This window comes from Sus scrofa, chromosome 3 (genome assembly GCF_054392235.1).
Source record: "Sus scrofa isolate SSC_HxYL_T2T_F1_AM1 chromosome 3, Sscrofa_HxYL_maternal_Yorkshire_Landrace_v2.0, whole genome shotgun sequence".
Lineage (NCBI taxonomy): Eukaryota > Metazoa > Chordata > Mammalia > Artiodactyla > Suidae > Sus > Sus scrofa.
Genome location: NC_139385.1, coordinates 124,794,166 through 124,808,283, shown reverse-complemented (window position 1 = coordinate 124,808,283; position 14,118 = coordinate 124,794,166). Strand labels below are relative to the sequence as shown.

General features: G+C 59.5%; 2 protein-coding genes across 27 annotated transcripts in view; one reads left to right on the top strand and one right to left on the bottom strand.

Moving 5' to 3' along the window:
• DRC1 (dynein regulatory complex subunit 1) overlaps positions 1-2,785 on the top strand; it is a 40,488-nt gene extending 37,703 nt beyond the window's left edge. For 9 of the 18 annotated variants that reach the window (XR_014842427.1, XR_014842429.1, XR_014842428.1 and 6 more), the window contains 3 exons: positions 386-529; positions 863-965; positions 2,534-2,780. Coding sequence is in view for 14 of the 18 variants with exons in the window: in XM_085019832.1 (XP_084875958.1) it covers positions 386-529; positions 863-965; positions 2,534-2,590 (304 nt within the window). In the remaining 4 variants the exon portion in view is untranslated. Of the gene's footprint in view, positions 1-385; positions 530-862; positions 1,347-2,533 lie in introns of those variants that run through there. The other 9 variants (XM_085019830.1, XM_085019826.1, XM_085019831.1 and 6 more) reach the window with 3 other exon arrangements.
• Positions 2,786-3,444: 659 nt separating this feature from the next.
• The window catches only part of OTOF (otoferlin), a 107,363-nt gene continuing 96,689 nt past the window's right edge, over positions 3,445-14,118 (bottom strand). For 7 of the 9 annotated variants that reach the window (XM_085016141.1, XM_085016136.1, XM_021087729.2 and 4 more), the window contains 14 exons: positions 13,339-13,405; positions 12,361-12,497; positions 12,131-12,265; positions 11,632-11,769; positions 11,199-11,326; positions 10,920-11,090; positions 10,189-10,349; positions 9,421-9,563; positions 8,937-9,025; positions 7,581-7,679; positions 7,179-7,420; positions 6,880-7,058; positions 6,640-6,740; positions 3,445-4,628 (listed from right to left, as the gene is read on the bottom strand). In XM_085016141.1, the coding sequence (XP_084872267.1) occupies positions 4,448-4,628; positions 6,640-6,740; positions 6,880-7,058; positions 7,179-7,420; positions 7,581-7,679; positions 8,937-9,025; positions 9,421-9,563; positions 10,189-10,349; positions 10,920-11,090; positions 11,199-11,326; positions 11,632-11,769; positions 12,131-12,265; positions 12,361-12,497; positions 13,339-13,405 (1,971 nt within the window). In that variant the 3' untranslated portion in view covers positions 3,445-4,447. Of the gene's footprint in view, positions 6,176-6,639; positions 6,741-6,879; positions 7,059-7,178; positions 7,421-7,580; positions 7,680-8,936; positions 9,026-9,420; positions 9,564-10,188; positions 10,350-10,919; positions 11,091-11,198; positions 11,327-11,631; positions 11,770-12,130; positions 12,266-12,360; positions 12,498-13,338; positions 13,406-14,118 lie in introns of all 9 variants that reach the window. The other 2 variants (XM_085016139.1, XM_085016137.1) reach the window with 1 other exon arrangement.

Sequence of the window (14,118 nt, the reverse complement as noted above, 5' to 3'; positions counted from 1 at the left end):
GGGAAGGTTTGTCCCCGTGGGCGGGGAGAGCCTGGATGCAGGCCATCCTAGAGGGGAAGCGGAGGAGAAAACACATTTCGAAGGCTGTTGTGGCTGCATTCGTGGAAGAAATGGGCAGAGCAATGAGCTACAAAGCCAGCGAGGAAAATCGATCGAGAGAAAGAGGTTGCAGGAAACTCCAGTGATGCTTTCACAAAGGTGACAAGGGCACCAAGAATCAGGAACATTGATGACAGCAGGTGTTCTTTCTGAGACTCTTTCAGGATCTGATGAACTTGCAGAGCGGAGCGGGAAGGCGGCAGGTGGAAAATCAATCCGTCCGTGGGGGGGCGGGCGCCGCGTCGGGCGCGCTGGAGAGGATGGCACCTGCGCTCTTGCCTTTCAGGGACTTTCGGGCACCAGCAAAGCTGCTGAAGGGTGTGCGCGATGCCTCAGAGGACTCGGAGTACTGGAGGGCGCTGACCACGGTTATCCCTGCTGCCACGCTGAGCCTCTGGGACGTTCTGTACACAGCCTTGGAGAAGTACCAGTGAGTGTGCACTTGCGGCCCAGGGGGAGGAGGGAGCCTGCAGTAGGTGGAAGGGAGAAAAGAGAAAAGCTTCTTGGAGAGAAAAGCTGCCTTTGCAGCTCCTGCTGGGGGTATGTAGTGTTGCGTGTAGGGTTGTCCTCTGGCTCTGCCTGCCCTGTTCGGTTCCCCCCAAGCCTGGCTGTTCCGGGCTTCAGGGCAGGTGTGCTGCTCTAGTGGGCGAGGCTCCTGGGGTCCCCTCCCACCTCCGACCAGAGTAGAAGCGTGGAGATCCTGGCCCCTGCTTGGTAGAGGATGGAGAGTCAATGGGCCTCTAAGCAATTTTTCTGCCCAAAGCCTCGTCCTGACCCAGAGGGCTGAGCTGCTGATAGAAAACCGTTCCTTGGAGCAGCAGAACACGGAGCTCCAGCAGCTGCTGCAGCAGTACTTAGACTCCAAGGTGGGTGACAGAGGCCCTCCAGCAAGGAGAGGCAGGATGCCAGCCGAGGCAGGATGCCAGGGGAGGCCACGGGCCTGGAGCAGCTCTCAGGAAATGAGGACCCCTCCCCCACCAGAGCCAAGGGAGCTTTGCCATGTGGATTGTAATAGTGTCCCTTTGCTATCCATGGTTTTGTGTTTTTTCCCTGCCCCCCCCCCTTTTTTTTTTAAAGGTCACACATGCAGCATATGGAGGTTCCCAGGCTAGGGGTCAAATCAGAGCTGCAACAACAGACCAACACCACAGCTCACGGCAACACCAGATCTTTAACCCACGGAGCGAGGCTAGGGATCAAACCTGCATCCTCACAGGCACTATGTCGGGTTCTTAACCCGCTGAGCCACAATGGGAGCTCCTGTCCATGGTTTTTGGCACCAGCTGCTTGTCGGACCGCCTTTAGAGGCAGTGCCAAAGCCAGCGCTGGCTTCACAGCTTACAGGGTGCTTCCATATGAATTTTCTTCTTTGGTCCTAACAGCCAGTTTGTGAGGCACATGGGGCAGAAATGACTCTCCCTCTTTCACGGAAACGAGAATCAAAATCCAGAGACTCGGGGATTTGCGGGAGCTCGGGCTCTTCCTGCTCTGCCAGCCCCGGGTATCTGGCCTAGGATGCGACGTGAGAAGAGGAGGCTCCATCAGGGGCATATTCCCCGGTGCCCGCTCGTGCCTGCTCCAGGGACAGCTGGGCCCGGCAGGAGGGATCTCACCCTCCTCTCTCAAAGGAAGAGGCCATCAGCACTGCAGTTGCTCTGCCCCAGGCTCGTGTGCCATCCTTCCGGTGGTGAAGGGTCCTACCCCTGGGTGAGCGTAGGTCCTCTGCCATCGACTGAGGCCACCTGCAAGCCCAGGCCCTGGGGATGTGCGGCCTTGCGGGGTCTCAGGCCCCAGGCCATGTCTGAGCGTAGTGAGCCTGGGGGTCCCAGTGGCCTCTTGGCTCGTGACGGGACTCAGACGTGCGGGAACTGTAAGGTCTGTACCTCCTCCGATGTGGACAGGAGGATGGCGAGGAGGGGGAAGCGGGGGCTTGCCTGGGACAGGGTGGGCTGCGACGGGAGGATTCGAGAGGATGGATCAGAGGGAGAGTCAGGAGCATTTCCAGAGGCTGGCGAGCTGGAGCGGAGGCCAGACAGGGAGCCCCAGGACTGGTTTTCTGAGGACGGCGGGCGGTGGGCTTTCCCAGGCAGCTGGAAGATTTGGGGGGAAAGTGCTTCCTCTTCTTCTTCTTTTTTTTTTTATATAGTGATTTTTATTTTTTCCATTATAGCTGGTTTACAGTGTTCTGTCAATGTCCTACCATACAGCAGGGTGACCCAATGACACATACCTGTATACATTCTTTTTTCTCCCGTGGTCATGCTCCACCATAAGTGGCCAGACATGGTTCCCAGTGCTACACAGCAGGATCTCATTGCTAATCCCTTCCAAAGGCAATAGTCTGCATCCAGGGAAGTGCTGCTAATGATTCGGGGTCTGTGGGAGGGAGGAGGACTCTGGGGAACTTGGGGTGATTTTCCTCCTTCTTTTCCAGGTAAACTCCGAACTGCAAGTTCCTCCAACTCATGTGTTCCGAATGCCCACAAAATAGACTCAGATCTCGAAAGGCTGCCAGGTTAGGGTGGACGTTGGTTTCAGCCTTGATGCTGGAGGCGGTGTCCCCAGGGAGCTGCCTGGGCTTGCTCGCTCGCTTTTCTAGCTGCTGTTTTGGGGACTGTCAGGTTAAGGCAACCAGAGGAGTTACATGTATCCTTTGGTCATGATTAAAGTCTTAAAAAAAATTGCATCTGAATCTTTTTTTAAGGGTTGCACTTGCGGCATATACTCGTGGCATATATAAGTTCCTGGGCTAGGGGTAGAATTGGAGCTGCAGCTCCCAGACTACACCACAGCCACAGCAACGCCGGAGCAGGGATCGAACCCGTGTCCTCATGGATACTAGCCGGGTTTGTTTCTGCTGACCCACAAGGGGAACTCCCTGAATCTTTTTCAAAACGTTCAGGTCCAGGGAGACATGGGCCCCGGCCTCTGTGCCATGAGAGAACTTTGTCCCCAGCTCAGACTGTAGCGTTAGAACAGGTGTGTGGCTGTGGGAGGAGGCCCGTGGCACGAGGCTCACCTCTTGCTTTGGGGAGCATTTGGTGTCTGTGGGTGGCGGCTGGAGCCCTGGGGCCATTTTGAGGTCTCATGCCTGCAGACAGTCCTTGGGCCTGCAGGACTTTGGGCGAGCTTTGGGGCCCGCTGGTTCCACCCTGCTGTGCCCCCTGGGCAGTACGGTGAGGTTCCTCCTGTGGGCAGCCTGGGCAGGCCATCCTGTACCTTAGGCCCACCTTGAACCCTGGGCCACAAGGCCCCCCACAGGGTTAGGCGCCCGTCCTGAGTTTACCAGCTGACCCTGCGCCCCCACACCAGTCCCCCCACTTGATCAACTGCAGACTCGTCGGCTCAGTGTTTGATTTCTTTTATTAAGAGAAACATCACCACTCAACAAAGGAGAAACAGCCAAGAGAAACCCAGCTCATGCCGGCAGGGGGCAGCACTTGGAGTGCAAACTCCAGGCAGCCCCCTGAGGGCTGGAAGGCGGGCCTGCAGGGGTGAGGCGGGTGTGGGGCCCCATTAGTGTTCAGGCTCACTGGTCCTCTGGGAGCCTGGGCTGAGGAAGCTCTGGGAAGTGACAGACACCCACAGGCTGGGCAGGGACTGGGCTTGTGCACTCAGTGGCTGCCTGGGCAGAGCAGAGGAGCCCGGGGAGCCGGCTGGCCACCCCCCAGGACTGGTGGAAGGATCTGGCCCACTTCCACAGAACCAAGCTATCTGGTGTCAGCTGCCCTTGAAAGATTATGTCTGGGGGATGGGAGGAGGCTGCTTCTTGCTCGTTCTTTTTTTTTTTGTCTTTTGAGGGCCATACCCGCAGCATATGGAGGTTCCCAGGCTAGGTGTCTAATCAAAGCTGTAGCCACCGGCCTATACCACAGCCACAGCAACATGGGATCCGAGCCGTGTTTGCGACCTACACCACAGCTCACGGCAATGTCAGATCCTTAACCCACTGAGTGAGGCCAGGGATGGAACCCACGACCTCATGGTTCCTAGTTGGATTCGTTAACCACTGAGCCACTAAAGCTTGGGCACTGGCCCATGATGCAATTCTGGATTTTCAGTTATCATTAAAGCTTCAGTGCTCACCTGGAAGGCCCTGGGAGGGTTTGGGGTGGATTCCTCTGGAGCCTCAGCAAGTGGGGCAGGCCCCCCACCCCTTCCCACACTCCCCAGGACCAGAGGCGCAGGACGGAGCCAGCAGCAGGCTTGGGGTGCTGAGGACAGGCGGGTGGGGGGGGGGGCTGTGCATCACCAGCCCAGCCGGCAGGATGAAGGGCCCTGGGACCGGAGGCCTCCAGGCCAGAGGAGGAGGAAAGGTGCAGGCCCAGAAGGGGCGCCGCAGGGGGCCTCACGCCCCTAGGAGCTTCTTGACCATGTAGCCGGGGAGGCTGTAGAGGAAGAGGGCCAGCATCAGCAGCCCCAGCAGCGCCAGCACGATCTTGATGATCAGCCACTTGTACCGCGTGCAGATGAGGTACTTGATGGACTTGAGGGGGTTGAGGAACCAGACGAAGGCGGTGTCAGGCCGGCTGGGGGAGGGGAGAGCCGGGGTCAGGTGGTGGCATCTCCAAGGCACCCTCTCTGCCCTTCTAGACCCCAAGAGGGGACACCTCATGGCCCCAGTCCCCAGAGTACTGAGGGCTGCAGCGAGGGTTTGAGCCCCTCTCTGGGCGCCAGCTTTGCTGCCTACATCCCCTGTCCTCGCTGCGGGACCCTGCAGGGCCCCTTCTCCTCCAGAGACCTGGACGGTGTCTCTGGCGGCTGGGCAGCCGTCCCTGACCCACACACTTGCCGTGATGGCAAGTCAGTGCGTGAAGAGGTGGCCGCTGGCTGCAGGCCTTTCTAATTATCAAGAGGCTCCCCCATGGAGCAGTTCATTGAATGGGCCCTGCGCCGCTCCAAGGCCTCAGTGAGAGGGGTGCCTCCCAACCTCTCCTCCTTGTGCTTCTGTCCCCACTAGGTCCTGCCAGGGGCATGAGGAGCCCCCGTGGGGCGCATGCCACCCTCGCCCTGCCCACTGTTGGGGCGGAGTCACTGTTCTACGTTCGGCAGGGCCTCCTAGCCGTGCCCTGCTCGTTGGGCTGCCATTCTGTGGACTGTGTTACAAAAACAATAGAGTCTATAAAATGTCAAGAGAGAAGATCCAAATATTGAATGTGCTTCTTCAAAGTCCTGCCCCCGCAGCTCCTAAAGGACCTGGGCCACACCCTCCAGAGCGGCTTGGCACAGGCGAGTCAGCCCCTTCGTCGAGCTTGTTTCCTTGCCTGTATCACGGGGTTCAGAGTAGACCCCACCTTCGGGGCTGCTGAAAGGGGGACACGAGAACGTGCACGTGCAGCTCTCAGCCCCGTGCCTGGCACCGAGCGAGCTGGTTACGAAGACGTTTGAATGGGCTGGAGCCACTCAATGTCCCGCAGGGCAGGAAAGGGCTCAGGGCCGGGAGGAGGAAATGTTCTGAGCTATTGGGGGCTTGCTGGCTGATCCCCCTTTCTGTCCACAGCTCAACTTCCTTCTGCCAGCGGAGCTGGGTTAGCGTCTGTCCAGGCTGTCGCCCAGAGAGGAGGTGGTGTAGAGTGAGGGATTGGATTGAGTCATGGATTGGTGACTTGGAGACGAGGCTGACTCCTCGCTCTACCCTGATTTGCTAGGTGACCTGGGGCAAGTCGCTTCTCCTCTCTGGCCTAATATGTCAACATGCAATGGCGTCATTTGCAGTTCCAAGTCAATGATACTGTTTGAAAACTTGAAAGTTGCCATCTGAGTCCTTATGTGTGCCCTTCTGTGCATGCATGTGTGTGTGTGTGTGTGTGTGTGTGTGTGCCACATGCTGCCCAGCTCATAAGCCCCAGGTCCAGGAGGAAGCGGGGGAATACCAGACCCAGGAGGATGCCGGGCTCAGGCCCCAAGAATCTTCTTGACCAGGTAGCCAGGCACAGAGTAGAGGAAAAGGGCAAGGAGGAGGAGCAGCAGCGCGAGCAGCAGCAGTTTGAGGAGCAGCCAGCGGTACGTGTGCCACAAGAAGTAGTGGGCAGACTTGAGAGGGTTCAAGAACCAGATGAAGCTTGTGTCGGGCCGGCTGGAGCAGCAAGAGGAGCGGAGGGAGCACGGAGAAAGGACGCAGGGGATGAGGGCCGGGGCGTGGCCAGGGGCTCGAGATGGGGGCTGAGCCTCGACTGAGTGCATAGTTCGAGGCACCCCCCAGCCAGCAGGGCTGCCTGGGGCTCCAGAGGCTACCGTTGCAGCTGTTTGCCTCTGGCAAAGACTGGGAAGAGTATTTAACTCAGCGGGAGCCTCCCTGGGAGAGGAGCTGCTGCCCAGCGCTGGGCCGGGCTGCGGTTCAGAGGGAGGCGGGGGGGGGGGGGGGGCCTGGGGGAAGGGAGGAGGGAGGAGGCTCCCCTGCAGTAAGCTGTGACCTAGGAAGGGACAGACAGGGAGAGGTGCCTCCAGAGTGGGGGCAAGAAGACCAGAAGGTTCTGGCATCTCCTTCCTGGGGACCCGCGAGGCAGGGGCCTGGCCGGGGGTGGGTGGGGGGGCACTTACTTGGGTTTCTCCAGGGGGTCAGGTTCATTGCGGGCCAGGCCTACTGGATTCTTCTCCGCTTCCTCAGCAGTGAGTAGATGCAACTCGGCCTCCACCTTGCCCTGCAGAGAGGAACAGGATGGCCCCAGGGCCCAGGCCTGGTGCCGGGCCCAGGCCAGCCAGGTACCAGGCCTTCAGCGCCCCCCCGCCCAGCGCCCCCCAACCCAGCCCTGTCCCCCCCCTGCTGAGCAGTGTGCCCACCGTGAGCTCAAACTCGTCATTCTCATTGCGGGCCAGGAGGGGCCACCAGCCTTTGACGCGCTTCTGCTTGAAGATGGAGACCAGGGGCACGTCCACGTCCCCCGTTGCCATCTCCATGGTGCACTGCTTGGCCGTCTTGGCGCCCCGCGGGAACCGGTTCAGGTCCAGCTCGATGGCTCCTGCGGCAACCTCAGCGTCAGCTCTGCCAGCTGGTCCCATCGAGCCGTCCCCGACCTGGGGGGGGGGGCTCCCCCAGCCCCTGCCCCCCCTGCCCCTGTCCCCGGGTCCCAGCCCCGCACCCAGGAAGTCGTCGGCGGAGAAGTGGTCGGCGTCCCAGATCTGCAGGGTGAGCCGCGCGGGGATCTTGTACTGGGTCTCGTCCCAGGAGAACATGGACTCCTTCCTGGAGATGACGATCTTTTCCTCGGCAGCCAGGTAGTCGAAGGGGAACAGGTAGCGCCAGTTGAAGTTGCCCTCGCCCGTCAGGGAGTGGTAGTGGACGTCCGTGTCCTGCTTGTCCTCCTGCTGGCCCTTCAGCCACCTGCGCGGCATCCCCTGCTCCAGACCCCGGGCCGTTCGGGGGTGGGTGGGGGGGAGCCAGGGGGAGGGGGTGACCTCTTCCACCCACGGCTCCCTCGGCCCCTCCCTCCTCCCCTGCCTCCCAGCTCGGCCCCCTCCCAGCCAGGGGACCTCTCACCCACCCCCGCACAAAAATGTCGCTGGACTTCTCCCCGGTGAAGAAGTCGTCGTCTTCCAGGACCACCTCATCCGTGTTCCACACGATGACCCGCAGCTCGTACCTGGCGGGGGGTGGGGGGAGAGAGGCTGATGAGCAGCCGGGGGTGGGGGTGACCCCAGGGTCTTGGGGGAGTAGCGGGGGGGGGAAGACGGTCACCCAGCCAGCAGGGCTGTTGTGAGGAGAGCCCTGGGTTGGCGTCTGGGGCAGGGGTGCAGTTTGGCTGGAAGGCCGGGACCCAGAGCACACGCCTGGGCAGGGAGGCTAACTCGGGCCTCAGAGAGGCTGCCCAGGGAGGGACGAGGGCCGGCTGCTGGGGGGTGGCTGATGTGGGGCTTGGAGAGGGCCTATCTCCAGAGGCCGGAAGCCCCACTCCCATTCTAACAGTTGACCTTTAAGCCCGGCTGCTGGCAGGGGACCGCCGTGGACTCTGCTTTCCTCTCCATCCTTGTCCCTACAGGGATTTTCCCCCTTGAAGTGTAATTGTCATCATAAATGAGGTGGTTACACTGCAATCCTTAGGAGTGAGGTGGAACCAACCACTAAAAATTGACTGTGGCTCCGTGAGTCATGCCCTGGACTCGAAGTCCTGGGGTCGCAACAGGTTGGGGTGTCCCCTGGTGGTGGTCCCTGGAACTGCACCCTCGGGGTCCCACCTAGAGGCTACTCCAGACGGAAAGGGCAATCGAATTTGCAGGCACCCAGTGCAAAATGCAAAATGCAAGACCCTTTATTAAAAAAAAAATCATTAAGAATTTTAAGATTGCCTGCCATCTGGAAAGATGCCCCGTGCAACGTCATAGGCCCAAGCAGCTGGCCCTGATGGCAAGCACTGAGGCCAGGGCTGGCAGTGACTTAATCCTGCCACTGCACAGATGGGAAAACAGAACCAGGGAGACCAAGTGACCTGGCCAGGATCAACTGGGAGAGGCAGGTGGCGTGGCTCCTAATCCACTCTACCAGCCCGCGCCTCTTCTGGGCTCTCACCCCGGCAGAGCATCAGCAGAGGCTTTCAGTAAAACCTGGCAGAGCTGAGTGGCAGCCCAGAGTGGGGAGGGAGTGGGTCAGGGAGCAGGGGAGGCACCTGGGGGTGTCTTGTGGGGTTTGGGGGGTGTGGACCCGTGAGGACAAAGTCCTCGGGAGGGTATGTGTGCTCTGCCCTCACTGCCCAGTGAGCGGGACCTGCCAGGGCAGACCCCGCAGCCCTGGATGGGTTGCTCTGTCCCCCCTACAAGGTCTCATGAGACTGACAAAGGGGACCTGGAGCCCCCTTAGGAAGGATGCCATGGGGGGGGAGGGGTGCTTGGCCTGAGCAGCTCACTTCTTGGGCTTCCGGGGGGAGATGTCCAGAGGTGTCCCGGGGGCCGGCATGTCCATGGGAAACATATCCACCCACAGCTCCAGGCGGCCCTAAGGAGGGGGACACGGCAGATCTGCTCACCAACAATGCCCCCTCTGCTCAGCGCCGCCACCTCTCCCCTCCCTCCCAACCTTTGTTCTGTCAGGACCCATTTCATCAGTTTTCATCCTTGGACACCAGCAAGTCCTATGATGTCACCAATAGCCAATTGCAGCTTCTGAGGGAGACACCCTAGGTCTCCACCTGAGCTGATGTAATTCTCACTCAAAGCCAAGATAGGAGACCCGGAAGTTCGGCTGAAGGACCATAGTGTGTGTGTGTGTGGGGGGGGGCTTCTTTGGGGAACACAGTGCCTGGCATGAGGATCTGCTTTTTTTATGGACCTGGGCCGGGATCCCCTGATCCCAAATACCAGAGAACCTCAGGTCCCAGCCAGGAGAGTCACCTGCTCGATGCCCGGCTTGTCAGGGTTGAGCAGCGGCCGCGTCTCCACGTGTTCGGGGACCAGGCGGCAGCCCACGCGGGGAATGTCCTCCCAGTGCCTCAAGGCCAACAGCGCCACGTGCTCTTCCGTGGGCTTCCTCTGACCTGTGGGTGCCGATGGGTCAGAACAAGAGATTTGTGCTGGGCCAGGGACCCAGGGGCCCCGAGAGGCCCCATCTCCAGTTTACTGCTGGGGAAACTGGCACAGAGGGAGAGGTGGCTTGCCCAAGCTCTCAGCTGCCTCCTGGGCCAGCGAGGTCTGTGTCCTTGGGCTTCCTCTGCCTGGGGGAACTTGGCCAGAGAATCCTGCTGGGCTGTGAGGTCAGGGAGAAGAGCCCACATCCTGTCCCAGTACCTTGAGGGACATCCTCTCCCAGCAGAGACCCCTCCTGATTCTCTGGAAGTGCCACAAGGGTAGAGGGTGGCGCGAGCCAGATGGACCTAGGTCCAGGCCCTCATGCTGCCTTGCAAGAGCTGTGTGACCTTGGGCGAGTCACTGCAACCCTTTGGGCCTCGATGTCCTCATCTGCAGAATGGGGAGAACCTCCCTCCCCCATAGGGATGCTGAGAGAAGGGAGTAAGGGGGCAAACACTGTGTGGGATGGGGAGGAAGGGCGGAGGCTGGGGGGGACGCTGGGGGATGAGCAGAGGGTCAGTCCCGCCACAAGGAAGTGTGGGTCCCGCTTTGCCCTCTGACACCCCTGTGGCTGCGTGAGGTGCATCCCCTCACCATTCTCATCCTCGATCTCCGAGGGCCCAGTGAAGACGCGGTTAGACACCTTCACTCTCCCGGGGGGCCCGAAGTGGGGGCCGTCCACTTTGCCCTCCTTGCAGAGGCGGGTCAGGATCTGGCTGGGCTTCATGGGGTCCCTCCAGATATTGTAGCCATGTCTGCGGGAGGAGACACGCGGGCTTAGTGGAGCTCGGGGTGTGGCCAGACCAGTCTCACCTGGCGAACGGTTCTGGCCAGTGCTCCTAAGTTGGCTGTTGCCCCAAGTCAGCCAGTGACCCGGCCCTGTGCTCCAGGCTCAGCTGAGATGCTGAGCTCAGCTGGAGCTGCTGGACGCCGATCCCTCCGGACCTGGGCTCGGCCCCATAGGCTCCGTGACCCAAGGATGAGCATCCAGTCTCCTGCGGTGCAGCCCGCACCATCCCCCTCCTCTGGAACTTCAAAGACTCCGAGGAAACTGATAATCAGAGAGGCAAAGGGGCTCGACCAGGGCACACAGCCTGGCAGTGGCACAGGCCAGCCAGACTGCTAGCAGACTTCTCAGCGCGCTGTGCTGCCTCTCCTCCCAGCCCCGTCACTCCCCATCCTGCCTCCTCTGCCCTGGAGTCCCCCGGCTCTCTCCTGAAGGCTGAGCCCAGAGCCTATGCCAACCTTCCCAAATTGCACGATCTGAATCTTATTTTTGGAGCCAGTCCAAAACTTGTTTCCGCGCCCCGCCCCGCCCCACGCACATGGAGTAGGTCTGGGCGATGCCGCAGGTGGCGCGGTGCTTGCTGTAGAAGCGGTTCTCCAGGTCGATCTTGGTTTCCCCAATGAGGTCGTCCGTGCCTACGAGATCCCAGTCATACACGGCCACCGTCAGCATGGACTCCACGGGGAAGGAAGCCTCGATGTCAAAGGACCTGGTGGGATGGGGTTGGGTGAAGCCTTGGGGCAGGGGACTGGGGAGGGTGGGAGGAGGGCTGGGCGGGGGAAGTGGGGGTGGAGGGGGGGGTGCCAAGACGCCTTACTTCCCAAAGACGGGGTTGAGCTGCTTGGAGATGTAGTTCTCCTTGTCCCGGATGTCAGTCTTGCCCAGCCGGATGGCGATGTAGGGGTCAGCTTTGCCATTGATGTCGGCGGGGTGCAGGTCTGTGGCCTGGGACGGGAGGGGTGCTCCTGAGCAGAGTCGCCGCACCCTCCTCCTCCAGTGCTCCTGTGCCTCTCCCTCATGGTCCCGTGACAGCGAGCGACAGGTGCACTGGGCCAGAGACTTCCTGTGTGACCCTGGGCCCGTGGCTGACCCTCTCTGGTTCTTTGCGCCCTCCTCTATAAAGGACGCCACGAGACCCACTGCCCTCCCCAGTGTCTTCCAGTTGGAGGCTCTCATTTTGTAGCTGCTTCGGCCCCTCCTTGGCAGGAGGACAGGGAGCCTGGGGGGAGGGGATGCAAGGGGACTCTTACCCGGACCACATAGACCCGGACCAGCACGTTGATGGGGTCATTGCTGGGGATGCCCTGGAACATGCCATAGGTGGGGTCGTAGCCGGCTTCGCGGGACACGTCCTCTGGGAGGGGGACTTTGTACACGCAGAGGGAGCCCTGGGCGAGGCAAGCCGTGGGTCAGGGTGCAGACTCCCGGAGGCACAGGCAGGGATGGCTTTCAAAATGGCCAAGAGCACCGAGGGGCTGCCTCCTGCTGCGGTGGCCCTTAACCCTTTAGTTGCTGGGTCACGGGGAGTCAGGGGTTCTGGAGGGAGTGGCCAGCGAGGCAGCTCCGCAGCGGGTGGAGTGGAGGCTGGGTTCGGTGCGGGTGCTCTTTATCAAGCACTGCGAGTATTTTCATACTTTACCCACCGGGACAACCGACAGTCCCACGGGCTGGGGGTGGGGGTGAGGTTGGGGGAGGAGTTGCGGGTGGTGGTCAGGACTCAGGGCCTGTGACTTTCGGGCCCTGCCTGACCTTGAACCGGCCCACGATGCGCTCCTCCTCGGTCGAGCCGTCCTCGTCATCCCCCGTCTTGCCCCGCAGCAGGTTGAAAGTGTGCAGCCAATCCTCAAAGTTGTCAAACTCTGCCTCCAGCTCCTTGGGGTACACCTGAGCCGGGCGGGACCGTCAGGGGGGCGAGGCCGGTCCGCTGCCTCTGCTTTGCCCCAGGTGTGACTCCATGGGGTCGGCTCCCAGAGCCTCACCTTGAGCTCATCAATCTTGGGCTTCTTCTTCTCGGGGACCTCAGACGCCTGGCTGGGCCCCGGGATCTGGGTTCTCTTCTTCTTCTCCTCCTTTGCAGCCCTTGCCTTCTCCTTGCCCTTCATGGGCCCCTTCAGGGCTGGCCGGAAACAGACAAGGCGGCAGAAATGATCTGAGCAGGAAGGCCTGGGTTGGAGACCCAGCCCCGCCACTTTGCTAACTTCGCTTTGCAGGTGTCCGTGTGCTCCTCTGTGTAACATGCAGGCAGTGCTGCCTGGCATGCCTGCCCTCCTCGGGAGCAGGGCACCCGTGTGCTGGGAACGTGCAAAGCCTGGTGTGTGCCCTTTGACAGAGGGGCAGGGAAGGCGCTTGGGTCTGGTGCCAACTCTGTCCTCAGTTTACCAATCTTTAACATTAAGAGGATTGCTCTATATCAGCATTTCCCCAGTGGCATTCAGTGGCATGCCAGTTGTAGGTATCCTTGGAATGCTTTAAAAGAACATGTATATGTATGAGAACATATATGGTTGGGGAAATATTCTGTGTCTTCCTTTGAGAGACCTGTAATAGTATTTGTATACTAAAGGCACTGAGAAGTCCTGTACCAAGGGATCTGTTTAGCCCCCTGGGCCCCAGAATCCTCTTTTCCTTTCAAAATACCCATTAATAATGTTCCACAGGAAAGGTCTAGACAGTGCTGGATGCAATGAGCTCGGAGGTCCCTTCCAGCCCTGATAATCTGTAGCTGTAAATGTCTGTCCATTACTGTGGTTGCTGAACAGGTCCAAGTAAAACCACTCTAGATAAGGCCTCGGCCTGCTCCCCAGTGCCCAGGGGCGCCCGATGGTACCTGTGGTTGGCTGTGGCAGCCGTGGGGACCCACGAAGGGGAAAAAGAAGCAGCTGGTGTGACAGGCAGGGGAGCTACACATTGGGGGGGGGTATTGGGGGGCGGCAGAGATCCAGGGCTCCAGGCCTCACCCTCAGTGTTGTCCATCTCCTCCTTCTCCTCCAAGTCAATTCCTGAGGCCTCTCGCTGTCGAAGTTGCTGGGGAAAGATGAGGTGGGGTGGGGAAAAGGTGGGTTTCCTGGGGAGGGGCCTGTTGACTCCACCCTGTGGTCTCAGGCTAGTCTTTTTTTTTTTTATTTTTTATTTTTGGTCTTTTTTCCTTTTTCTAGGGCCGCTTCCTGCAGCATATGGAGGTTCCCAGGCTAGGGGTGGAATCGCAGCTGTAGCCACCAGCCTACGACAGAGCCACAGTAACGTCAGATCTGAGCCGTGTCTGCCACCTACACCATAGCTCACGGCAACACCAGATCCTTAACCCACTGAGCAAGGCCAGGGATCGAACCCTCAACCTCATGGTTCCTAGTTGGATTCGTTCCACTGCGCCACGGCAGGAACTCCTCAGACTAGTCTTAAATGCTGAGAAACAGAAACTCTTTCTCCCAGGGTTGCAAACCCATCGTGTGCTCTGCTTAAGTGGGTTAGAAAAAGTTTAGGACGTGTGCAATACGACTTATCTGTACTTAGGGGTTTATGATGCTTTACCCTGCGTATCTTGAAAAATAGGCGCTCTTGAACGTTGCTGCTTAATGGTGTTACTATTTTTAATGGATAAAAGTATAACAATAAGAAAACGTATTTTCTTTAATCAGTGCACACTGTATACTAAATTACCAGGTTCAGCCAAGGTAACACTGCCACATGGGGGAGATTGAGCAAATTAGAGGAATAGACTCCAGGAGACAACAGGCAGC